Source organism: Sitodiplosis mosellana, unplaced genomic scaffold, assembly GCF_009176505.1.
Source record: "Sitodiplosis mosellana isolate CC-2019 unplaced genomic scaffold, AAFC_SMos_1.0 Smas_scaffold_1, whole genome shotgun sequence".
In the NCBI taxonomy this organism is placed as follows: Eukaryota; Metazoa; Arthropoda; class Insecta; order Diptera; family Cecidomyiidae; genus Sitodiplosis; species Sitodiplosis mosellana.
This window is the reverse complement of record NW_022595244.1, coordinates 1,161,404-1,188,774: the sequence shown is the minus strand read 5'-3', so window position 1 is coordinate 1,188,774 and position 27,371 is coordinate 1,161,404. Positions and strand designations below refer to the sequence as shown.

Below are 27,371 nucleotides of genomic sequence, written 5' to 3'. Positions count from 1 at the left end.
TTGGTATCCCAATTGAACAATCATAAAAAGAGCAAAAGAAAAATTCGAGTACCAAAACAACCAAAAACACAAATTGCCTTATCTATATCACGCCTTCCATCGGCCCCGCAGAGATAAGATAAGAAGCAAAGATCGAACAAACAATAAGCGCACCTTCATGTTTCATTTCTCTTGCACGGCTCACACAACTCATGTTTCGATTCTCATCCACAATCCATACGGTGTAAATCAACAGAAACGCACAAAATAAATCATTCAAAATCTTGTTTTCCATGCACGTCTGTCATATTTGTTCAGGTTCACGAATGCGGTTGCCCATAAAAGTGGCCGATTTTATGGACTTAACAAAAATATGAAAATAAAAGGTGCTAACGCCAAATCTTTTATACCTTATTTTATTTAAAATATTCGAAAATTACATCCCAAAGTTATAATCATACGTTTCTATATGATTCAGATCTTTTTCACTAATATTTACGAATTATGTGTGTGTTTATGATTCAGAACCGTGATTTCGTTATGATTCAATCAATTGAATTCTTCTTCGATTCTTCTACTTCTTCAATTCATCTATATATTTTGGTTTTCATAGAAATTATTAAAAGATAAAACTTATTTTTAAGTCTTTCGACTGCAACGCTGACGATAAAATTTCACATCCTAACACTTTGAACAATTAAAAAAAAGAGAAACTTAACGAACGCCGAAAATTGATTTGCATGTTGTTTTTTTCTTCCTTCTTATTATCAATTCTGAATTTCAAACGGATGTATTTAAACACTAAGAAAAAATCTGATTGAAATGACAAAGTGCAATAAAACTGTAACAGCTTGAATAGAAAAACACTCAATTCGATTTGTTCGATTCTGTCAAATATGCAAATAGAAACTTATAAAATAGTGCGATTACTTAGACGTATACAAAGTGTGCGTGTTGTGTGTCACCATCGACACAACAATGAGCATTGAATGATCCTTATCGTACAAATTTTGCTTTGTTTTCACGTACTAATTGTGCTGGGCGCACAGGGTTATTTGGTAGATTAGCCATAGATTGATTGTAATATTTGCAAAATAGAATGTTATGTATGGGAAAAAAAGAGATATATAATTTTTTTTTTTTTGATTGTCGTTTCGTCAAATCCAAAATAAACAACTAATGACAATTCCTACTCCATTTTAATATTGACGACGGATGGCCGTTCGAGGTTTCGTGAAATCATTTGTGCGTGCTGTTCGCGTTCTTCGTCAATAGATGGGCTCCGGCTGTGGCTTTGGTGGGTTGCCATATGTGCCATGTGATGCGAGTGGATGCTGTGCGGTGATGAATGTGGCATTCCTTCGATCTTGACTTCATGTTCGGCCAGCAAATTGCCTGAGTTCAATGTGTAATACGGTGACGAGACTGGACTGTATGCGGCTGTCGAGTACATTTCGACCATTGACTGGCCCTGCGGCACACTACTAACGTATGGTTGCAAATAATTTGCGGCACGAGTATTGTTCATGGTCGTATTGGGTGTGCTGTTGGTGAAAAGTGGCGACGGAATTTGACCAGTGAACGAGCGCGGCGACAATGGAGGCGTTTGATTGCTGTCCACTTGAGACACCGAACCATTGATCGATGGCGGTGAATTCTGATGAACAATTGTCGTTGTGATCGGCTGATGGAGTGCAGCAGTCAAGTTACGCAATTCTAGAAATCAAACGGAGGGAACAAACAGTTTGGTTAGCTTTTTTACATTCAAATGTGTGTTGCGAATCATTCCGGCTTACCAGTGGTTGAATCTTGGAGAATTGTGTTGTTGTTGTTGTTGTTGTTGTTGTTGTTGTTGGTGCTGCTGTTATTATTATTATTCGCGCTCGAGTTTTTCGAACGACCCGTTGATGAACCATCATTGTTTGCATTTTTGCTACCCTTTGGCTTGCGCTTGCGAGTCTGAATCGGGACGAAAGAATGAAAAAAATATGGATTAGTAAAGAAAAGTTTATAAAGAAAGGAATAAAACTCCATACGAAAACAAAGAACAAAACATAACCGCATTTGAACTGTTTCCCAAGTTTAAAGCTTCGTCCGAAGCTTTCGAAGAAAACCTTTCAAATGTGTTTGGTTGCGTTTGAGAATAACTCAAAAGTTCGACTCACTTGGATTGTGTCTTTCTTCATGGCGATCGGTCGATTAACATTGTGCAGCTTGTAGTAGAGACCGCATGCATTGCAGACTGGTTCACCGACTTGGTTGCGACGCCACAGTGATGTTTGAGTGGTTTGACAGTTTGAGCACAATAAACCATTGCGTCGAGATGCACTCTATCCCAATCGAAGGAAGAAAAAAACAACTCATGGTTAGAAATCACATTTCAACAAGTTTCAGATTCAAAAAGAAAGAAGGAGAAAAAAAGAGATCATATTTCATGTTGTTGAACATGTTTCCAACTCAAAACAGAAACACACAGTGTTTTTTTTTTGTCTTTCACAAAATTTAGAGTGATTTTCTTGGGGAGGAGGAGGTTGAGAGGGATTGTTGTTGAATTAAAACATACCAGGCGTCTGTTGGACTTTTCTTCGGCGGGTCGCGTCGTAGGTGTATTTTGATTATATTGCGTATACGCATATGCACCTTTATAGAAATCCCCAGTTTCGGCAGCCACTGCAACAAACAATTACAAAAACAATAAATTTTTCAGTTTTTTTCGGTGTGAGGGTGTTTGTTTTTTTTTTGCAAACTAAGATTGATAACTACATAGCTACATTTCGATAAGCGGAACTTGGTTCGCTGGCATCGTATAGCAGCGTTTAAAAATAATTTCTAATTTTGCAAATCTGGATTTTTCCAAACAAAGAACATATGACAAACGAATCAGTATTTTTTTTTTCATCAAAATTCTCTACCAGGTTTCGCATTCACAAGTGTTCATCATTCACATATTCTCTGCATTTTTGTTTAAAACATTTCAAACAATAATTGGGCTGATTCGCCCAATCATTGATTGAAGAAATAAATATTACAAATAAATTCGGTATATATTTGGTGAGCGGCTTGCCGATGTGGTGGATTTCTATAGCGTGTCGTGCGTCTACGAAGAGTTAATTTGCTTCGTATAAAAAAAAAATTAACAAATCCCAAGAAATTGACAAAATAATTCAATTGAAACGGTTATTTTGAGGTTCATTTCATTTGATGGAGTGTCATTTTGTGTTTTTTTTTATATGAATGAATGAAAGGAGTTGGAATTGTGTTAAAGTAGGCTTTTGAATAGAAAACACGTTCATTGAAATATGATCATGTAAGTTAAAAGAATAAATCATTTAAGAAAATATCAAGGAAAGAAAATTCAAATTAAATTTTTCAGAATTTCACAATTTTTCATTTGTGAATCGAAAAAAACCAAACAAAACAATTAAATTGTCCTTTGCTATCATTTTCTTAAATTGATGCATTTGAAAAAAGAAAGAAAAAAAAACACAACAACAATAACAACAATTACAACATGAAAATTTACCAATCGTCGCGGCTGTTTAACTAACGGTCGATTCATTCCATTCATTTTATGATAGAGACCGCAGGCATTGCATAAGTAATGCCCAGTGCCATCTCGACGCCACAATGGTGTAGAAATCGCACCACAATTCACACATTCACGTCCTTCCGTAAATATATCAGCATCTAATCCTACTTGCGTACGAATTATAACATGATTCTCTTTTTACTATTTTGGTTTGTTGTTCACAATTTGTCTTAATTCTCTAGTTTTGATTGGATTTCATTACAAAAGCCGCTAGTTTTTTTCTGTCGAACAAGTATGAAGATGAGGTTTTTCTTTAGGGTTAATCATGGCATGAACATAGAATGACACCACAAATGGATATTGGTTCGGACATGAAGATGTTAGAGAAGAATGACACTTTTTGAAGAAGAAGAAGTAGTAGTAGGAGAAGTAGAAGAAGACGAACAAAAAAAATGATCGGCAATTTTCCGCATGCGACACAAAATGCACCAACGATAAACAAATAGAGAATAAGTGATAACATGCTGGCACTAAATCTTATTTTTTTCTGTATCATACTAAAACTTAACATAATCTGGCTACTACATGCAGTGCGAGTGTGCAATTCTGGCTGTCGTTATCAATAAGGCAGTGACATAGCCATGTACGAGGTAGCCGGAAATGCAATAAAACACTAAGCAGCCAGAAAAAAGAACCATACACAATAACAACGGAATAGACCGCATTGGAATGACTTTTCCTTTGAGACTTCGAACGCAAATTCTGATGACGCGTTTCTTTCTCTCCTTTCTTTCCTTTCTTTAGAGCATGCAAATGATTGTGCGTAAGTACTTTTCGGTTTTGGAGACATAGAAATCGACTGGCCAAAAGGGAATCAACAAAGAAGAAAAGTCGCCTAATTGGTGTTCATTCAGTCGATTCTATCTAATGTTTTGTGGATAGAACCAAAACGAAACAAAAAACAACCGAATTGACTTCTGTGAAGAGAACAAAGGACAGTTTGCCCAAATCTCTTTAGGTGAAGCGAAAACATGAGCACATTAGAATGAGATCATCCAATTCGAACTGGCATCGATCTTTTCATCGTAAGCGATTTTTTGTTCGAACCAAAAACAAACACACCAAATGACCCCACGAGTCGCATTCATGTAACCAATACGAAGCGTACTGTCACAAATGACTTTTTTTCCAAAATTCTAAATAAATTTTTCCACTGGCCACCAAAAGTCAAAGCCAAAACAATATTGACTATGTGTGTGTGTTGTTTTTTTTTGTCGGTCGACCTTTCGAAGGCAAAGCTATTAAAAACAATTTTTCGTTTTCACTGAAACCAAGAGTTAATGAGATTGTCGTTAACGATTGCTTTCCTGGCTCCTAATTCTTGTGGCTCAAGACATTTGTCATAAAAAAAAAAGTTATGACCATTTCCAAGTGTGTTCCATATAAACAGAAGGAAAACAACAACAAGAAAACGAAGTCAAATCTGTTTACGGATCAATGCGATCTGTATTCATTTGAACTGTGATAATACATCAAGTAATACATGAAATGAAAATAAAGCTCAGTGAAAACGTTGACCATTTTCGCTTTCAAACTTCTTGCCAGCACACTGATAAGAATGGTTCAACAAGTGAGCTTGACATATGTATGTTATGCAATCAAAATGTAAATAGAAAACATGGACATGGTTTCATGTAGAAACCTTTGGGCGATTTCAGTTTTGGAATGAACCAAAGTGTGAGCAACGAAACACAGAAAATTATTCAAAAAATGACCTAAAGCAAATGGAATGAACACCACCCCAAGCATAATGCGTAATCTGACTATGATTTCATGGTTAATGCTGATAAACGTTTTTTTTTTCTTGTTTCGTCCGAGTGCTTATCACAAAATACTTGGTACAGTCAATTCAAATGGGCGTTTTTAAAACATGATAAAAAAAATTGTTCAGAAAATAAAACTGATAACATTTATAAAAATGAGAGAGATGTAACTTGTGCAGATGTGACGATGATGATGTGAATGATTTAATCTTTTTCGAGTTTTGAATGCAGCTTATAACAAAAAAAAGGAAAATTCATAGTTCCATCGTTTTTATATAATATTAGTGGAAAAACCCAGATGAACAGAAAAAAAAATTAAATGTCTGACAGACTGACTCATTTGAGTGAGCCGTTTGATTGTTTTAATATTTGCGAATAAATATTTGCAACTTACTTGCTGTGAGTGTTGCACCGGCTGAAATATGAGATCGTCCGGATCGAATTGCTGTGTTGCTTGTTGGCGATCCATTGTAAGCGACTGGACTGGTATCATAGTGATTGGTCCATGAGTCGTTCTATTTGAAACCACACGGAAAAATTCGTTAAATTAACCATCGAATTTGAAATGGAATTCAACAAACAAACAGCGAGAACAAAAAAGCGGATACTTACGACTTGGGAGCTGTAGTTAATGTGAGCAGCATGTCCATTGGTTTGATAGTATGATTTGGCCAAGCGTTGAAATTCGGGCAGGCCACCACCTTTTGGCCGATCAAAATCTTCGCTGGTTGCGCTCGCCGTTGACCACATTTGTGATTCGGGTGTTGGACTATTCGTGAAATAGTGTAGGTTGCTGGCGGTTGGTGTGTATGCGGTGCGGGTTGGAAACACAGGACTACGGATATAAACAGAAAAAAATAAAACACATGAATGAATGAATGCAACTGCAAAAAGAATCAATTGTTTCAGCTCGGCAATTTGTGTAAATAAAACACTTGCGAATGGATTTGAATGAGAGCGAGAGAGAAGGCGCAAGAAAAGAAGTACTAACAATCGACCACCCATACAACGACATGATTCGATCGGCATTAAATGAACGGTAAATATCAAAACTGTATCATCTTAAAAGTCAATACGCAAACGGGTAAGCAAACCAAACGACAACATTCGAGCAGTGGCAGCAGCACGAAAAAATGTGCTGATTGTCTTGATTTAAGTTTTCGATCGGCTTGTTGCTTCTTTGTTTTGCCATTTTTTTCATTGTTCATTTTATTCTCTCCTCACTCCTATGCTTCTGTTATGATTCTAATGGACGTGTGTGTGTCATCCGTGCCATGCAAGTCGATACATGTTTACAGGCTACACGTTTTGCGAGAGCAAACGAACAAAAAAACTCAAACAACCAAATGGCAATTCTTAAGGCATAAAATAAACAATCAAGTCATTGTAATGTGCTCGATTGAAAATAAACAGTCGCTATGTTGTTGGAACTGGACTGATTTTCATTACGGTTCTCTCTCTCTCTTACTTAAAATGATTCATTATATAGCATCGCGAAGAAATTTTTGTGGAAAAAATTCCTGGCAAGTGTTTATATTACGGTTAGTCTCGCGCGTTACCGTTGGATACACAAATCGATAAATAATACCAAATATGGACTTGCTTCTTTCGTTTAGACTTTATGGCGTTTGCCGTTTGAACGCGAAAGAAAAAAAACTCAATTTAAAATAATATTGAGAGTCTGATGATCCCAATTTTGAATGCTCATTCTGATATTTGTTTAAAAATAATTTGTTGCACAATCTCGGAATTTTTACTGTCGAAATCATCACGACCTTAGCAAAAGTGTCATCGCACGACGAAAATAAGCAGATAGAACATGACATTTTTCTTGCAAAAATCTGAATTTAATAAAAATGCATGAAAACAACAACCATCGCCTTTGTCCTTTGCAAAATAAAGAACATGTTGAATATATCGACGATTGAGCCAGCGATTCGAAAATATGAAAGCACGACCTTGATCAGCAACACTCTAGTTTTTTTTTCTTTAATTTTAAATCGTATCGAAAAATTCCGAGCAATGAACCTGTTCAAGCAAAATATGTCAAAGCCGCGGGCAGATTTTAAAAACAGAAAGAAAAATAATAAAACAACAATTCGATTCACTTCAAACGATGAAAAACCGCCCAAAAGTCACTTGAATCAACTTCACGTATTTCAATTGTTCGAAGATACGAAAAAAATATTCCACAATTTTATTCTCAATCACACACGAGTGAAAAAATAGAGAATTGCATGCAAACACCTACTAATGAAAACTATACTCCATTTTTCGCCGGGTTTTGCTTCCGTTTTGAATGCCGGGATGAGTGTGAGAAGAAAAAACGATTAAAACTGCAACTAGCACTTGTTCAACAGCGTTTGATTAAAATCAAACGGTGGCCAACACAATTTTAAGATAAATTCAAACAAGTGTTCGAGCGTTAATTTATACAATGATTTCTTTTTAATGCTATCCACTCATCTAAACGATCAAACGACGAATGAGAGATATGAAACTGTTGTATCGGGCTGCTCGTTATCCATCTATGTGTAGATCACACATACACCATAACACACCCATAACGATACGGCTATCGAACAAGCCACTGACTGAGCCGAGAGAGAGAGAGAGAGAGTGTGAGAGAGGAGAGAGAACGAGCGCATGAATAAGCCAGTGGATGTTTGACTGTTATGTGTTGGATTAAATTACATATAGCCTTGGTCGTTGGGAACAAAACAAATTTTTTGGGAGTTTCTCGATTCGAAATGGCCAACTGGCCAATGAAGTATGCGTGGAAAATGTTCGAATGCGCATACATGCACACACAGATACAGACAAAGAAAACGGCTAAACCCTTCCACTGATTCAAATCCATCGAGGGCTTGCGTCGATCTTAAACGATATGCACGTGAATCGGTTTGAGTTGACGCATTCGATATGACACAACGGCCGTTATGATTAATTTCAATACCCATGCACACACACAAGAAAGATTAAAAAAACAAATGAAGTTTGTCATTCGGGTATTATGTGAGCATCAGATTATGTGGAACTATAGTTTTTTTCCTCGTTCAAACTTCTAGTTTGTTTGTTGTATTATTCAACAAAGGTGCAAAGCGCACAAAACAACGGTGGACGGGTGCAATGCAAAAAACGACGATGAAAATGTTGTTGTTTATGTTTTGGCATTCAGAGTGCAGTCACCATAATCGCACGAACACCTGAGCACATGGCAAACATGCACAGTAAAAACATTGGCTAATATTTCACTATTTAGCGTGAAATTTGAACTTCCAAACGCGACTACATGACTCTTTTCAGCAATTCCATTTTGGTGTTGTTATGCATTGAAGGCACATAAAAGTAGCGAGGCAAAATTCGTTATTCGTGGAGACTCGGAGTTTTTTTTGTGTCGTTCTTCTTTTTGACGTTCCACTTCATTTGATTTTTAGTCATATTCTCACATCATTTCCTTGTAACTGAGTCGAAAAGACGACAGAAACGAGGGAACAAAATAACAGTAACGTTCCATAGAACATTTATACGAAAATAAAAGTGGAAAAGTTGTTTCAAGACGAACGAATAAACGAATGAGCGAATAAAAATGTGAACGAGAAATGTGCTACTGCTGTTCGATTTTATAATTGTTTTTGACACTCTGTATGCTCATTTGTTTACTGTTTATTTATTCGCTTCGTTGTGAAAACAGACGTTTGCATACGAAATAATTAATTGAGAGCGAAAATATTCTTTTCGCCGAAGTATAATTATCGAGGTTGATGTTTGATATTTATGTCGATTCAAATGTAATGCACAAGTGATTTGAAGAAGGATTTTTGTTGAAATTTTTGATTAACTTTACGTTTTTTTTCTTCTTGTTCTTCGTCCTCTTTTTTTCGAAATGGAATTCACAAAAACAAAATATTGATTGGCACTGCAGCAGTGCGATACACACACCATTCAACGGCTGATTATAGTACGATACTGAGAAATTGATCGTAACAATCATAAGGTTTAAGTCAAATTATGCATACATTCGTTGAAAATACATCATTTGAATATGCGCATATAATGACATGTTCCATGTTATCGATAATTCAGACACTACATTCCACTTAAAAACTTGGATATGAACGGCGAGAAGAAGAAGAAGAAGAAAAAAATATGTTCTGAGGTGATAAGGCACACAAGTTGCCACCAAACATTCAAGTTGTTAATAAAAAGAAAACAAAATCGTAACATGTACAACTAATGTTTGCCGTGAGGTCATTTACACCACCTGAAACCAAATTCGAACCGTCCAAAAACGGAAATGTACTGAAAACGGTTTATTTGTTTGTGTCGAATGCGACAGGACAACAAAGAGACTAGCGCTATAAATAAATAGAATCGTTTCGGGTGATTTTGCTGTGGATTTTCTGGAAACAAGTTTCGAAGAATTGTTTTTGTTTTCTGATTTGATCGAAAAAAGCAAAATAATTTCTAGTTTGAAGTTAATCGCATCGGTGACCATGTTCGACCAAGTTCACCATTCGATTTTTTTTAGGTTGCAAACTGGTTTTGCGTTTATTCAAGTATTGCACCGTCCCGAAAATACTGCACAATGAACTATTTTATTTTCTCCATCGCGAAGGAATGAGGCTTGGCTAGTTAGTTTTCCAGTCGCAACGAGAATTGTTTTGAAAAGTGTTTTTCTTCTATTGGCGCTTTAAAAATTGTTCCAGATGCAATGTGGGAAATATGTCTGCTGGTGCTGCAGAAAATTTCGAATAATTTCACGGTGGGTGTCAAAAACGAAATCAATCCAAAGGAAATGCAAGTGCGTTTTGTTTAATTGGCGACACATGCGTAAGGGCACAACGATGTGTATAGTGTGGGCCCACGTGCGATTCTCTGCTCGTATTTCATGCAGAACAAACTGTTGTCGTCGAAACAATACGATGACAATAATGCAATAAATTTATTATAACTGGCCGATGATTCAAAACAAATGCACACTTCGGATCGACGGACTGACGAACAAATGAAGTGTAATTGAAACGAACAAAGGCAAAAAGAAACACAAGTTGGAAGAGAGAAGTGAAAATAAAAACAATAATAATAAACAAAGACGTGAATGTTTGCGTGTGCGCACTTTATGCAGATGAAGCGTTCCGTACGTGGAAATTAGTTTGGAACAGAAAGAAGAAGTACGATCAAAGAACACACACCGAAATACGTATGACATAAGAATGAAAATGCACAACACCGAAACGAATATTGCACACTCAATCGGTATTTGGTGCATTGTGTCTTCTGGCCTGCTGGCTGACTAAGCAACGCGCCCGACCACATGAATTGGACATAGAGCGCACACACATGTGCACATTCTCCGTTGCACATTGTACTCATCCCAAAGTACCTATACTGCACGTATGGCTCAAACTTGCCCTCACCGATCCGATCCATATGTGCATTGGGCTTGTTTATGTTTACTAGACGGTATGAGTGACCAACTATTTCCATACCTGCATCTACTTAATTCTTTGCCTTCCTTTGTCTACTTTCTTAAAATGAAATGAAACCATTGCCAAATATGGTGTATGCAAAAATACCTAGCCGAAGATGAGGACCTTTTCGAGTAATAAAATCCGGAAATTTATGGCAGATCATTTACAGCTTGAAATGTGATGTCTCTGCTTTTGATCTAATTAGCTGTTTTTTTAGGCACTCACTTTGTGCTGAAAATAGGACCATTCTGAAATCACATAACATGTCACAACGCTCATAAACAATATATTTACGATGCATACATGGATGAATGAATGAAGAGCACTTTTGCAACGAACGCAATTTTTGCAGCAAAGACATTTTTTTGCCTGACTTTGGATTCGAGCGTTTAAACATTCAGTTTTTGGGAAATAAAAGTCTATTAATGACAGAGAACAACAGAATTGACATGCACAGCATCCAATAAAGAGGGCGTATGGTATGTTTTGGGAAAAAACAGCAATATGAAACTAATGGCATTCACAAGCTATAGCACCAGTGATCACGACGAAATGTTAATTTTCAAATCTGGTTGAAATGAATATGATAAAAAGTAGTGTTTTAAACATTTGAAATACCGAAACTCGCCCCTTTTGAAAACACATTAAAATGAAACGGATGGATGATTGCATCTGAAATGAAGTGATCACAATTTTATCGGCCGCATGAAATTGACTAACCGATTAAAAGCGACATTTCAATTCACGGTTTGCCACAGAGGGGACTACCGTAACGGATAGATTTCGCACTGGACAATTAAAAATCATTTGCGCATAGAATTGAGAAGACGAAAAAAAACCTCATCAGAATATATTGAGAAACGAAAATAATAATAATTTGTTTAGCAAAAATCGAGCTCGTCTGTTGACGTAAACAAACGTTTGTAATGGCAACATTATAATTGTGTGGCGAATGACACAGAAAAGACAAGAAGAAACAACAAAAAGTTATATACAAAGATAACCTGCTGTAAGCAGAGCACAGATGCGTCCAGAATCATTTCACTTTTATTTATTTATCAACATGGTTCGAAATATTGTTGATAAAAATGAGTGGCCGTTTTTTTGTTGTTGTTCTGTGCGCCTCACTGCTTCTCTTTCTCTGTCTCTCTCTGGCCCAGTTGCTACCGCGCAAAATTTCAGCTCAGAATTTCACTTTCATTCTCATTGGCGCAGTAAAAAGCAAAACAAATTCGTTATCACTATTGGAATGGTACAGCGCGCATGAAGTATCAATAAAATTGTCTTGATTTCTGTGTGACTGACGAGTGAGCACACACAATAAACAAGTCGGACGATTTTTTCTGGTCGAAAATGTTGGTCGAACGAATGACACGATGAGAGACGGCAATGAGCGTTGATCATGTTTTGAACGAAATTCGTTCACGAATTATGACAAAAGCACTTTCTTTGCCTTTGGGATATTTTGTTTTTCTCACGGACAACGATTCTTTGGCACTTTTTTTCACTTTGCGCTCGGAATTTTCCGAAATTTATTTTTTTTCTATGCGAACTGACACTGCATTTTTGGACTTGAATTGTTTCTACATTGCGATTGACAAGATATTTGAAGTGATTGATGAAAATAAAAACTGATAAAAGTACATACCTGCCGGGTGTAGCTGGATGGAGGACGCTTTCGTACGTTTGAATGGGATGCATGATTGAGGAGGTGGTAGCCGTTGTGACGCTGCTGTTTGGTGTGAACAAAGCGGTGCCACTGTAAGCGGTAACACTTTCACGGTTTAGCACCGAATGATTTGTATCGGTGGCGTTGGTTAAATGGGTGTAATTTTGAATGCCATCATATTCATCGTGTTGTGACAAATGATTGTTGTGTGGACTTCTTGAATTATTTTCACCATCATCACTGTTTGCCGCCGAATGGTTTCCATTGTAATTGACATTGGCAACGAGTACACCGTTCGGGCTGGTATTTATTCCATCGATCATTCCGCAGTGTTCATCTTTGATCGCGTCTGCAATGACTTCATTCACCAAATCACCGGTTGCCCGATGCGCAACAATTTGATGGTAATGTTGTGGCGGTGATGAGGATGAAGTGACGGTTGTGTACGGTGAATACATGTAAATGAGACTGCTTCGCAACAATGCTGTATCCGAACTGGAAACGGGCGAATTTTGATCATGGTAATCCGAATCAATCAGCGGATGATGTAAATGATGTTGTTGCAATACCATCTCGTTGCTATTGCTGCTGTTGCTGCCTGTTGATGTATTTCTCGACGACGTGAAATGGCTTGGATCGCGGCTATTTTTCAAATTGGACGACGATGATGATAACGCGTGCAATAACGGCGACGACAATGATAATGATATAGTTGACGTACTGCAGAGATTGTTGTTGTTTGTTGTTTCGGCCACAGACGACGATGCTATGGTATACGATGCAGATATGTTGTCGCTCGCTTGCGTGATTATTTTTGAATGATTTGCTTGGAACTTATCGCCACTGGTTTTATACACGACACAACCATCAACCAATAGGCTATTGCTGCTATTCAGAATGTTTGGAACTGTATTCAGTTCGCAGTACGATGTTTCAGAGTCCGTTTCTATATTCCATATACACACCGAAAAAGAGGAAAAAGAAAAGGGAAAAAAAGAACGATGTATGTTTCTTTCTCGTTTGTTTTGCTGTTTGTATTTTCCGTTTCAAAACGTATACATAAAAATCACTCTCACTCGCTCTCTCTCTATTTTCCCCTCTTGCTCAACGCACGAAGAAGGAAAAGCATAAGAGGAAGCTCAAAGAGCACACACAATACAAATAAATTGGTAAGAAAAAGATGAGAAACGAACGAAAAGCGAAGAAAAAACAAAAACAGAAAAACTCCGTTGAAAGGCAACCAGTGTGGCATTGAGAACGATAGAATAGGCAAGTGGCAAGAAGAACCTTTCGTATGGCATTCGAATGAGCGCTGAGCGAAAGAGTGAGACAAAACGATGAAAACGCACAAAAGAGAATCGTACGAAAAATAAAACGGGGAGAGACAGCAACGCTTGTGCGGCATTTGCCCAACAAATAACAATGTATACACAATGTGTATGCGACAGAGACGACCATACGTTGTGGTGGGAAAAGGCATTGCTTTAAATTATTCTCATATGCTCTCTTGTACTATTGTCTTTATTCGCCGACTCAGCAACGGCGGCCGTGAGCGTTGGAGTGAGCGAGCGAATACGAGTCACTACGATTTTAAAAAGTACAGCCCAGTCAAGCAACAGGCTATTTTTCATGTCTCATTCAAAGTACATCTTTTTTTTCTCTTCAAAAGGCACACATTGAACAATCGTTCGCACAACTATGTAGCTCTATGAACATAGATTGAAACCGAAATTTTATTTGCGACTAGCGCCGATTTGAAGCAAATAATTATGTGTGTATTTCTGCATGTTTTTGCACTACAGACAGAAAATAAAAACTGAAGAAAAATAGTGCAAATCCAGCACACAAATGATCTATTTGGTTAGGATCGCACTCTTGAGGACTTTGTTTTCTTTTATTTTACTTTATTTGCCGAACCACTTACAATGTGTGAAATAAATACAATTTTATGATTTCATTCATCAATTGCTCTCTCTCTCTCTGCCTTGCATCGTTTTCATTCCGTGTATGTCTGTGGTAATAAGTTTTATTTGTTTATAAATGGCCATTTTCGACTAAACAAAAGCCAAACATGATATCAATATTCGATCCAAATTGCTGATCGACAATTTATTGTTTGTGGCAGCACTTTTTCGCTCCGAAACCTAAATAAATACAAATTCAGAGGTAATATTTGGCAAATAAACAAATCGCAAACTGGACACGCATGTTATTCCAGCGAAAGACGAAAGGAAAAAAATCGCATTTTGTTTGGTTAATATGTGCTTGCGTTGTGGCATTTGCACTTTGGCAAATAAAATGAACGATTTTATGATTGCCGTTTTTTTTCTTCTTTTGTTTTCTATTTGTCGTGTGCATCTGAAGAAACAAAAAAACAAATCATGTTGTGTTTTGTTGCTTTTATTTAGTCGCTATGAGATCTCTTCCGTTCCGCCGCTATTTTTTGCACTTTGCCCGAACAAACAAACAGAAACACGAAAAAGGGACTTTAATTTCGGTTCAAAAGCATACAATTTGACATGGCTATAATTTTGGTTATGGTTCGCAGGTACTCGAAACGGGAACCAAATTAAAATGCAATTCAAATCCATTAAAGTTCAATGAAATGGCACACAGAAATGCATACATGATTAATGCGCGCAGAGAGCGGACAAATGAAAGCCGAAAAATTTAATTGGATTTTAAAAATGCATAAAATGCCCATAAAAATGTTGAAAATTTGTCGGGCTTGCCGATGCCTATGATCTCATCAACAATGTTGTCGCAATTACCCGTTGAAGAGTTTTATGTTGCGTTGCACATTGTGGGCTGCTACTTAATTAAAGCGATTTCTAACAAGAACTGCCGCTATCGTCTATTAAAACTACATTGTAATCGGACGGAAAAGCAATAAAATTGTGTTCGACAAGAGCGAACAGAAGACGAAAAAAATGGTCTATGTTTTTGGTCACATATGAATAAAATATTCGTTTTATTGGTATTTTACATAGATTTAATGGATCGTTCATCATGTTTCGAAACATCGACACAGAGAGAGCATCAAGTGAAGTTCGATTCGTATGGCACTGAGTAAAACAAACGACATGAGTGTTTTCTTGTAATTTGATGCGCTGTTTTGTCGTTAGACTTCCACACAAACCAAAGAAAACATAAATAAATTTCACATTTCTATGTGTGTTTTTTTCCTCTTTACAAATTTCTTTTTATGGCTTTTAAATGAGGAAAAAACACAGACTGAAAATGATCCTTTCTCCACTTTTCTCTCGGCAATAATTTCTTTCGGAGGACTTCGACTTTCACCCGCAACACTCGACACTATTCACACGAACCAATAATTCCACAGAAACCAATAATTCACTGTTTGTTTTCTTCGGCAATAATTTCTCGAGAATCGCTTTATAAATCAGTAAAATGACCGAATGTATGTGCATGCGTGTCATCAGTATGCTTGACAAATCATTGATTTATGAAGTGCAACGAATCTCGGGAGAGATGCAGCCGAAAGCAATCAAAATCCAGTCACAACGAACATATCAATTGAATGATAATTTTCACTGTTTCACGACACACGATAGGCTAAACATATTTGGGACTCGTCATAGGCTCACACACTCAAAGTTATTGCTCCGATATCCTTTTGCTAATATAGAAAGGAGTGTAATCGATTTGATTTGCCGGCGCGCACTTTACCGTCAAATACACGTGAGCCACTTAGCGATTGTTCAATGGTTTGTTTGGTTTTTTGTTCGTTGTTATTATCTTCGTAGTCGTCATTACAAGTGTAGTACACTCTTTAATACTTCTTTCTGTCGTCGTCGTCGCGTTGGCTTTCTGATAAAATTTAATCATTTGTTTATGTTTATGTTTTTATCAATCAAAATGTATAGTAAAAATTGGTGATAGCGCCGTGTAACTGTGTTTAGTGCCAAACAAACGATAAGGTATCGAACGAATTTGTGTGTCTCGTGATTTTAAGCCGGCACACTATGATTGTGACTCGGACTGAAAAATGAGCTGATATCGTTTTTCTTTGCTGTATAACCAATTTGCAAACACACAAAACGCCATATGATTTGGCGTCGACGTCGTCGTCGACATCGTCATTTTGCGAACGGTCAATCGTCATTCACATATAAACACATGAAGTTTAGATAAAGGAATATTCGAACGTAACAAATATTCAGTTTCGCCAGTTTTATAGTAAATACAATTCGGCTTATCACTTGAGCAGGTTTTTGTTTGGGCTTCTTTTTTTTCGCTCGATTACTTGTTGTCTGTGCGTGTATGTTACACATAGTAAAACTTATCAATTGCAGCGGCACACATTAACTCACGTTCAATTTGATTTCGCTACTAACGGCACATTCACCGCATGACCAGCCTACTGATTAATTCATGTTTATTCTACGATCGCGTCAACCCTTTTCACCGGTTCATTATCAATTTAAGCTACAGAACGTTCGTTCATTTATCTGAAGCATCCTTTTCATCGAACGTGTAAATATGAATGGAAATAATCATAATTACCTTCATCTATTTGAAGCGGAACCGCGTTTGTTGATTTATTGATCTTCAAAAGCAGTTCCGTTTGTCAACAGCAAACAACAAATCTCAAGAGGATCCCATGATCATTTTCACATTAGTGTCAGTTTAGGCCAACAAATGAAAGTCTTGTCAAAACATTCACCATATGCTTGAATCAACGTTATTTTGAAGACTCGAAATATTCTGGTTTTGTTTTGTGGAATTAACTCAGAAAAATGTGTAAAAGTGTTTTAAAAAAAATGTGCCTCGACTCGTTGCGAAAAAAAAGAAGAATTCCAATTGAAACGCTTCACATTGCCACACTTTAAATTAGTCACACATAATTTACGCTCTTATCTCGTTAGCCAACCAATAAAGACAGTTGCGAATGAAATTAAAAGTGAATATTTTGTGCTTGCAAATGTGCGGTGACAAACAAAGGCTGCATTGAAAATGCCTACGACCATTAACAACTCATTTGCATTAACATAACAATAGAATTTTCCGTTAAATCACGTTGACACTATTCGATCGAACCTCGATGAATGGCTCTTTAAGTATTTCTTTATTTGTACCGAATTGCATTGAACTATCAGAGTCATCGCACGATATATGCCATTATTCGTTGAGAAAAAAATACGAATTTTTTTTCTGTGCATTCCGTGCACATAAATTGTCACACAAAGAAACCTGTTAAACGCAACGCATTTCTCGAAGTAACTTGATTTGGGTCACATTTGAAACAGTGTGTAATTGATCAATAAAGGCTATAAATATTTCAATTCAATCGACGGGGTAGGAAAAAAACACCCGAAACTTCGTTTTGTGAGTGGTGTTAAAATATTTATTGCAAGAGGTTACATCGATCGGTCTATCCGTTCGTTTGGTCTCTTGCTTTAAATATGTTTTGACTTTGATTCGGTGTCAAATTACAATGTGACCTTAGAGACAGTGAAGAAAAGTTCTCTTTTTCTCTGTGACTTAGTTTCTCGTTTTGTTGTGCAGCCAGAAATTTCATAAGAATATCAAGGAAAATTGCATGAATTTCGCAACATCCAACGGGATTGCGTAAGAAAAAGAAATTGAGACATAAATTCGCCAAATTTATTTGCATTTGAAGAAATCGGCCAGGATTTCGTTTATAATAAACATGGGAATAAATTAAATTGAATTAAAACCATTTGCTGATAACGAATGCGCCAGTTTGAGTTGTAACCGATAAAAGTTTTCACTTCAGCTGTAATTACGACTGAATTCGATTCGGATTACATTGTTCGTCTCTGCTTGACTGTGCGCGATCTACAGTTGTAGTTGTAGGGAATTCATTTCAAATTTGAATTGTAGCTTACTGAATTTACTTTTTGTGTGTGTGCAGTCGTATGATGATCGAGAATGTTCGACGTTAGATGAGTGAGGTCTGAGTTCGCAATGCATCAGTGACGGTTATTCTGGTGATTCGCTAACGACAGTGTGTAAATATAAATGCGAATTAAGTTATAAGTTGATTCTTGATGCATATCGACAAGCCGCTTTTTCCCTTTTTTGCTGATAAATTTTTCACAATTTGAAATTGTTAAAAAAAAATAATGCCGAAATTTGTCAATGCGCCGGGTCGAACTGGGCGATATGAACCGCCCTCTGAGAGCGTACGTCATCTCAACTTTAAAAATACAAACCGAAATGTTGAAAATGCAATGAAACGAATAAGTAGCCAGCATCGAATGTGGCTATGGACACATATATTATGATAAATTCCTCTGAAATCACTCTCAAAATGGGCTTGTGTAATAAAACCAGAAGCACATGTAGAATGCTGCTGTGAATTTATCAAATCCTGAGCCCTGTAGGGAGTTGATGCATACTCATGCCCAAAATGTGCTCACAGAAAAGAAAATCGAAATTATCTTTTTTTTTTGTTGTGGCTTTTATCAGTTTTCAATTTTGAAGAGAGAGTAAAAAACACAACATATGAAATGGCTAATTTTGTTTTGATGTCAAATTCGACACCCCCGTCCTCTGCCTGGCTGTCAATATGCGTTGTGTGATGTGTGCGGTTTCAAACGCATAAATCACAGTTTGTTTGCATTTCCATGGATCAAGCAGAAAATGTTTGTTGCTGCAACAAAAAGCAAGTCAGACGAAGAATACGCATCACAGCACAATTACGCCGATTAATCCACACCACAAGCTACCAACCACACAATGGCCGATATCACATTTGTTTTCTTTGTGTCTGTTGTCGCCTCAAACATTTGCATAAACCAATTTTCTTGGTCATCGATACCGGGTTTGCAAAAGTCAAAAGCAACCGAGATTAGTCGGGGGAAATTTCCGAATGTGATTTCGTCCAAAGAAAATAAATTCAACATGGGTTTTGAAATGTTTGGGAACGGATTAGATTTGTTGGATTTGGAGTGGGACTTTTTTTTAGCTTGTGCTCAGTTTGAAAAACCAAACATTAGTCAAATGAAATGAGCACCATACGTACATTCCCAATGTATTTCTCACTTCCTGCACACGCGTCACACTCAATTGCGCATGCCGTTAACTCGGTTTGTCCGATTTATTTTCCATTTTTTCTTCTTCTTTCTTCGACTGGAAATTTGCAGTAAAAATGATTTGAATAAGCCTTTTGCTGTCGGACGATGTAATCAAAAATGGATGGCTGTTGCGATGTGTGAGTGAATAAGTACGCGAATTGAGACGAATGTGGAAAAAATCACCGATTGACCTTGCATCAACGTCTTTCAATTGAACGACTTTTATTCAATACTCATATTGAATGTTTGAGAAAACGTTGAGCGCGCTGCACCGCACGCGCAAGAGAGAAGGGAAGAAAAAAATAATGGATTTAACACTCATTTTTACAGTTCTGCATGCATTGTTCATTTTGAATGGATCGGTTCGGTTTGTAGGTCACGAAAACAACTGTGCCTTGCCAGTTATTTATTTCTATTTAAAAGTTAGAAACAATAGACGTTTTACGGTTCATTCTGCACTTTGGTTTTGCTTATTTTCAATGCTCAAATGCCTATTTCAGCTCCGTTTGTCCGCGTATACACATACACTCACACACGCGTTCACAAATTGTACGCGACATATTTTAATATTGTAATAAAACTGCCGTTTTCATGCATTACCTCTTACGAAACACACAATTGCTGTACGCAGCCGTAAGCACAAATATGCGTTCTGTTCTCATTTTCTCTCTCAACAATTTTTTGAAATGGAAGAAATATCGCTTGTTTTGCTATTGTGACCGAACTACTGGGATTTAACGAAGAAATTGAATGGGAAACAGTGTTTCCAATTTCCGAGTTGCGAAAAGAAAAAAAAGAAAAAAAATCAGCCAATATAGTTTCCGTGCGACCACTTGTTGCACATTGCGACCGAAACGAATAGATTCGATTTGTTCGGCCATACGGCAAACTAAACAAACTAACTGCAGTTACAGCCAAATGGTGACGGTGGCGACGGCGACAGCCGACAGCGCCAGGCAACGCCACTGCAAGCGATAACTAGAAACTGATATTATTTCGGTGTGAAAATTGCGGGTACACCAATTTCTTGGGAAAATTATTGCAATTTCCTTATCATATCTTAATCGAGCCCAACTGTTTTACAATCACGTAAAAATTCTAAATATATACGGTTTTCTATCCGTTTTTGTTTGGGTGTGATAACAGGTTTTTCGCTATCGCACAATTTTGATAACATGCACAAACCAAAAGGGGAAACCACTTGCAATACGAAAAATGCTCAGACATTATGCCATTTCAATTCACTTGTTGCCATCAATAAGTTGTGTGCCCCGTTCGATTGAACGTGTCATTTTCGGTGGAGTTTTACGCGACAAATATTTAAATATTCCGATCTTCTGTGATAAAATAATTAGTGGCCGCGGTCGAGAGCGCAAACGTTTATTATAATCATAAGTGTATTCATTTTTCTTCGACTTACTTACCAATTCGATACTCTTTTGACGACATTTTGTTATTACTTCAAACGCACAAAATTTAAAGAAAAAAACCAGTGATGTGCACCAAAACTTTCTCAAATAAAAAATGTTTATTAGTCCGTCGAAGCTGTTTGCTCGTTGTTTTTAAATTGGACGTACACTTCGTTTACAAATACACCAGTGAATGATACCTGCTGATAAGCTATAGAACTGTATTCAACACAGCATCACCAAAATGTGAATGTTTTTTTGTGTTTATGTTTGCGTGTGCGTAACCGTTCATCGAAAAATTAAAAATTAAAAACAGCCAAAAAATTGAATCACAGAATCTGTTATCATGTCGCCATTTTTTCTTCTCTATAGTCTAGGCCGATGTGTTTCTTATGTTATTAAAATGTGACTGGTGTTTATTTAAAAAAAAAACTGCTGTCGAAAAGATCAACACTCGTCACTGTGTAGAAAAAATATGGAATTTTTTGTGATAGTTCCAAGAAAAGGCTAAATCATTCAAAACTAGGCTGTTGTGTAGCAACACTATTCGACTACTAAAATTGCAAATTGAAATGTGCGCGCAATCGCGACACGGCTACTTAAACAAACACACACTGTACGCGGGAAACTATACTGTGTACTGTGTGCTGTTGCTGCTGTTGTGTTGCTGATGTGGACGTCAGCACCAACGCGTGTATGTTTCATTTTGACGAATCGCTTCACTCCGAACAGAAAATTACTTTCCTGTATATTATATTATGAATGATTTTTGCATTGTACATTGAGTTTCGCAACATGTACGCGGCAATTGAAAATTTGATGTGCTTTGCGCTTTCTTTTCAAACTTGATTCAGTTTGAATTGTTGGTACCGTCGTGTGTACTTTTTTTGCTCGCTCATTTTCGTTCTCCTCACAACACACAATTTATGCGCATGAACTCAAGTCATTTGAAATGTTTCTCATTAAATCCAGAGAGAGAGAGGAAAAATAATTGTGATGTTTGAATGACTTGGTTTAATTTTTGCTCAGATTTGTTTTTTTTCTCCCTTTGTACTTCGTTCGACCAATGGCAACAGCAACAGTTGGAAATAAAATTGAAGTATTTGCATGACGTGACGTGAACTCATCGCTACACGAGACGGGACTTTTTCTAAAACGCTTGGGATCATGTTATTGACAATTCTCGAGAAAACATAGGTCACTAAATTGCTCCCATTCAATAAAATGCACTCATTTACTTTGTAACACAACAACTTTGTGTAATAAATTTAGAGTTTTTTTCCGTTCCGTTTTACATTCTCTTGAGAAACACAAAATCGATTGACGTAGAGTCGCGTGATCACAGAGCATCGATGAAATGGCTGTCTCAACCGTCCGAAACGACCAAAATCACTTGATTGTTGCCAAAGAATTCAATTGCATTCGGAATGAAGTAAGGCTGTTTTTTTTTCTGATGTGGAAACTGCAAAAGGGCACCAGATCAATATCAATTGCATTTGTTTATTTTTCTTACAACGCATAATCTCATTTCAATCAAACTATCAGCATATTTGCCATTCGAGATTGATTTCAAGGCTTCAGTCAAAACAATATCTGATTCACGATGTCTCTATTGAAGGGGGAAAATCAAATTATAGATAGCATTTTTTCAAATTAAAGGCCTAGGAATGATATTTTTCCATCTTAAAAATACGTCATTATCAAATCAGTAATTATCTCAGAATAAAACGCTCAAATCATTGTCGATGTACTCATCATTGACTTATCACATTACTATCTAATGATAAACACTTTCGTAAAAACGGCCATAAATTGTGTACGAAAATAGCAAAGAAACAATTAGTGGCTAAGATAAACCTAAAAAGACAATCAATCATTGGCAACGAAAAGCAGTTTTTATTGGGCAGTCGAACTGAAATCAAGTCAAAATGCCAATCATAGTCCGAGATGCCACGAGAAATGATGTTCTAACCATTATGGAGATGTTGATCGTGAGTTGCGATAAAATATGCATCTATTGGAATGCATCTATTGGCATTTTGCAATGGTTTTTATCTTCAACAGGGTGTAGCTGAGTATCAACACGATCGAATTTTACTTTGAAAGGTGGGCGCTAATTATGATCTTTTATTTAGGAAATACTTCTATTCATTTTGAAGTTCTAAATTTGAACATATATCTCATCGCCAAGACACTATGGAATTTCAATTATTCGAAAAGAGAATTCAAACATTGCAAAATTTGCAAAGCAAGTGCTTCATTGTGATTCAACGTTCAAAAATTCGCTAAAACATTGGGAATTCCGAGACGTTATCACTTGATTCAAAGTTATATCGTGTTTTTCCATAATAACACCGCTATGGAATTTCTTCGTAGATTTGCGTCGCGATGGAGGCTTGGATGAAAATTGCAAAACGCCGCCTCTTTATATTGCATTTCTCGCGGAAGATACCGAAGTTAGCGATGGGTATGTGCAATTGGTCTTTTCCGCATATTGAAACACGATCAAATAACATTCAACAACATTTCGAAATTTCATTTCAGATCACCATCAGTTGTGGGGCTTGCAATGTGCTCTTTTATTCATATGTGGGAAGGAAAAACCCTCTTCTTAAATGATTTATTCGTGAGTCCATCTCATCGGTCACGCGGCATTGGCAAATTCCTTTTCATTGGCAATATGTCACGGAACATGGTTATAATTGCATTGATTTTTATGTAGTGAATTTCAATCCGGCAACAAACCTCTACGAAAAAATGGGAGCCATTAATTTGACCTCAACGTCCGGTGTTCTCTGTCACTATTTGTACAAAAATGTTATCGACTCAATCGAGATATAATTTAATAAACTAATCAAGAAGTTCATTCCAAATGAAATCTTAATAAAATGAAAAAAAATACTGTGTCAGTACAAGAGAGATGTTGAATACAAGATTATACATAGAATTCCCGTCGGTCTCAAATGAAATAAATTGAACAGAAAAAAAGCGTTAAAAAGTGATATACCAGCAATTTTTGCACTGATGCAAGTGAGTGACTCATTTATATTCTTCTTCGTTCTTCTCTTCTTTTCAATTCCACAATATTTGCTACTTCTCATTTCTAAAGAAATGAAACGAAATTTTGGTCATCAAAGCATGCACCAAAAATGACATTGGAACGTCATCTTTTCATGTTTCAAATTGTAAGCGTTTACCTCAAAACAATGGATTTGAATGCATGTTGCAGATTTGTACATAGATGGTGGATTTGAAGGCGGTCCAGCTTCTTTCTTTGCTTTTGAAATAGTAGATTCATATGGGTTGGTACTTTGAAATATTTCGTAACAAAAGGGAATTAATTCGGTTGAATCGATGTAGGCTGTCTGCAATCAATGGATTTACAATGGCGTCGTATATGTACTCTGGGACGGAAAAGCGATTTCCGTGAATCAAATTTATGTGAGTGAACCACATCGATCAAAGGATATTGGCGAGTCACTTTTCAACGAAATGCTCAAGCCTGCGAAGCAAGTAGGATGCGGTCGCATGGAATTTAACGTATTTGACTCTGACCCGGCTTTGAAATTCTATGAAAAAATGGGAGCCTTGAACACAACTGAAAAGGCTGGATGTCACTCTTATCGCGTGTATGACGTCATCAACTCCAGCAGACAATAATAACGTTTGCCTTTATTTTTGAACATTTTCTTCGAGATAATTTCTAAAGAAATTATTTGAATTTTTTGAAAGAAAAATCGCTTTTAAATCATAAATAAATAAAGAAAAGAACTTATTCGATAAAAACGACCAAACTGTTTGCGTTTCTATTCCTTAAATTTTATTTTTGGTCATTTTTCATGATAAAAGTGCGAATATTCCGTATGTTTTTTATACTATGCAAAAGGTTAATACGATTAAGGTCTTATCAAAAAAAATTCAGAACAAAAAACCCTATAATTGATACGAACATTGATAACTGAGTCAAAGTATGATTTTCGACAGAAATATTGGGCATAAGCAACAGTCATTCGCTCGCTTTGTTCAGAGCAATATTTCAAATATTTGTTTTTCCAACATTAAATTTAATTAGAAATTGACAATACTAGAAAATTGCAAAATAAACATGACAATCACAATAAGAAAGGCACTCAAAGGTGATATGCCCGTCGTCTATGAGCTGATGAAGGTGAGTTGCTATTTGATGCGACAACGCTTACTTTAATTTGTTTTTTTTTCAATGTATCTATGAAGGGTTTGGCTGAGTACATGCAAGTAGGAAGTCCACCAGCGATTCATTTGGATGGTGAGGTTTTTTGTTTAATTTTTACACTTTGCATATCAACTCAAATTCAAAATCATCGAATCTATTAGATTTGTATAGAGATGGTGGATTTGACGGTGGTCACGCTTATTTCTTCGTTCTTCTGGCCGAAGATTCAGATCACAAAAATCCAGACGGGTTTGTATTCAATGAATACTAATGCAAAGTATCGTTCAAGTTGAATTCTTATTATTATTTCGCTCCTCTTCTTTTTCTAATCAACCAGATCGCTTGCTCCAGTTGGATATACGATGTATTCCTATGTAAATATAAAATGTGGATAACACTTGATTTTTTATTTTTGTCATTAGAACAGCATTGATGATACTTTTAACCATTTCTTCAAGATATACTGCTTGGGCGGAAAATCGATGTTTATGCGGAATATGTTTGTGAAGCCATCACATCGTCTGAAAGGTGTTGGTAAATTAATTTTCGGGGAACTAGTGAAATATGCCAAGGAAACGGGATGCCATCGAATGGAATTTCTTGTGCCTGAATGGAATCCGGCAAAGGAATTCTATAAGAAAATGGGCGCGGTTAATTACACGCTTCGAACAGGTTACGAATATTATCGTCTAAATGAAGATGCTATCCACCACTTTGGTCAAGAATGATATCAGCGTGAAAATCAAACGAAGGCATTAGAATTTATTTTTTAGCAAATTATCTCATGGCTTTGATTCCGAATGAAAATAAAGTTGGTAAAACAAACAAACGCTAAGCTGTGTTTCCGTTTATTCAATATACTGCTATTGTTTTTAACTACCCAATGAACGTTTAATTCCTGAAAATGCTCTAATGACGAAGGCATTTTTTCGAGATAATTCAAAGTATTTTAGATTGTCGTGCGAAAAAAGGGGCAAAATAAAGACACATGATATCTCGAAAATCCTTATAACAACTACTTAAAATGATGTTCATAAATAATATGTTTCGCTAATAATTGGATTACAGTTGCTCATTCGCTTTCGTAAGAGTTACATCAGTGTATTGCTGTTACAGCATTCAACTTATAGCAAAACATTTGTAAAAATCATAGAAAATTGCAGAAAAATGACGATAACAATTAGGAGAGCCACCAAAAAAACATGCCAACCGTTTTTAAATTGATGAACGTACGTTGAATTCGTTCACAAAATTAAAACTAGTTTTTTCGCAATAATCTGCGATTTTACGCATTTTTTTCATCCCTCTTCAATCATAGATTTAAATATTTTGCAGGACCTGGCCGCTACTTTAAAAGAAAAAGCACCAAAAATCACCGTTGAAAGTAATTTTTTGTATTAGTTTTCATTCTATTGTCAATTATTTCAAAATTGCATTTTAGATTTGTATAGAGATGGTGGTTTCGACGGTAACATTCCATATTTCTTTGCTTTACTGGCAGAGGATACAGAAATAAAAGATTCGAATGGGTTAGTACGCGTCACTCAGTGAGTGACGCTCGTATGCTGACTGTCATCTTCTATGATCTATAATCACCTCTCAAGACTTTTCATTATTAAATTGAAAACCAAACGATTTCATTCTACAGACTGCCATCCGCCGTTGGATTTACATTGTGTTCGTATTCGTATTCGTGGGACGGGCGCACCATCTACATGCGCAACATTCTCGTGTGTGATTCGCATCGATCAAAAGGTGTAGGTAAATTGATCTTCCATGCAGTAGTTAAATATGCCAAGGAAATTGGATGCAATCGCATTGAGCTGCACGTGAATGAACATAATCCAGCTCGTAAATTCTACAAAGGGATGGGTGCAATAAATGCTGCCGAAAAAGAAGGCCATGTTTACTATCGCTTGTACGATGTCAAAAATAAATTTCATGCAATTTAATGCAAACAGGCTGAATGGATTTGCATAAAATTCCAAGAATGGTTCTTATTTTAAAAAAATCTTTGAAGAATGTCATTCCCACATAGTTTCAAATCATAATAAAATACCAAACTGGTTTTGAATCGACTTCCATCATATGTTCTTAGTGTACTACCACAATCCTATCTACGTTTTGGTATCAACATTGTTGTAGTTTTTTTTAAATGGTCTTATCATTTTTTTTTAAATTGCAAAAAATGTTCAATATTTGCATTTCGAAACTTGGTGTTTTTATCGTTTG

The 27,371-nt window shown here is 36.5% G+C and overlaps 3 protein-coding genes across 5 annotated transcripts; 2 read left to right on the top strand and 1 right to left on the bottom strand.

Annotated features, from left to right (window-relative positions):
• Positions 1-379: 379 nt before the first annotated feature.
• Positions 380-22,463, bottom strand: LOC129570103 (putative uncharacterized protein DDB_G0277255). Of its 3 annotated transcripts, none has more exons than XM_055449534.1 (8): positions 20,963-22,463; positions 12,454-13,420; positions 5,944-6,166; positions 5,726-5,846; positions 3,503-3,675; positions 2,145-2,309; positions 1,776-1,938; positions 380-1,695 (listed from the first exon to the last, which is right to left on the bottom strand). In XM_055449534.1, exons 1-8 carry the CDS (start codon positions 20,985-20,987, stop codon positions 1,169-1,171), a joined length of 2,364 nt encoding a protein of 787 aa, XP_055305509.1. In that variant the 5' UTR covers positions 20,988-22,463; the 3' UTR covers positions 380-1,168. The 3 variants fall into 3 exon arrangements, with proteins under 3 accessions (XP_055305509.1, XP_055305517.1, XP_055305526.1); XM_055449542.1 differs by having other exon boundaries at positions 3,503-3,672; XM_055449551.1 differs by lacking the exon at positions 3,503-3,675 and adding an exon at positions 2,543-2,649 and having other exon boundaries at positions 20,963-22,460.
• A 2,323-nt stretch (positions 22,464-24,786) lies between these two features.
• On the top strand, positions 24,787-25,968 carry LOC129570157 (uncharacterized). The gene is made up of 5 exons (XM_055449646.1): positions 24,787-25,115; positions 25,181-25,232; positions 25,301-25,388; positions 25,477-25,513; positions 25,598-25,968. The coding sequence occupies exons 1-5, from the start codon at positions 25,053-25,055 to the stop codon at positions 25,865-25,867; spliced, it is 510 nt and encodes a 169-aa protein (XP_055305621.1). The 5' UTR covers positions 24,787-25,052; the 3' UTR covers positions 25,868-25,968.
• A 373-nt stretch (positions 25,969-26,341) lies between these two features.
• On the top strand, positions 26,342-27,091 carry LOC129576782 (thialysine N-epsilon-acetyltransferase-like). Its single transcript, XM_055462474.1, has 4 exons — positions 26,342-26,368; positions 26,475-26,523; positions 26,581-26,668; positions 26,788-27,091. Exons 1-4 carry the CDS (start codon positions 26,342-26,344, stop codon positions 27,089-27,091), a joined length of 468 nt encoding a protein of 155 aa, XP_055318449.1.
• Positions 27,092-27,371: the final 280 nt, after the last annotated feature.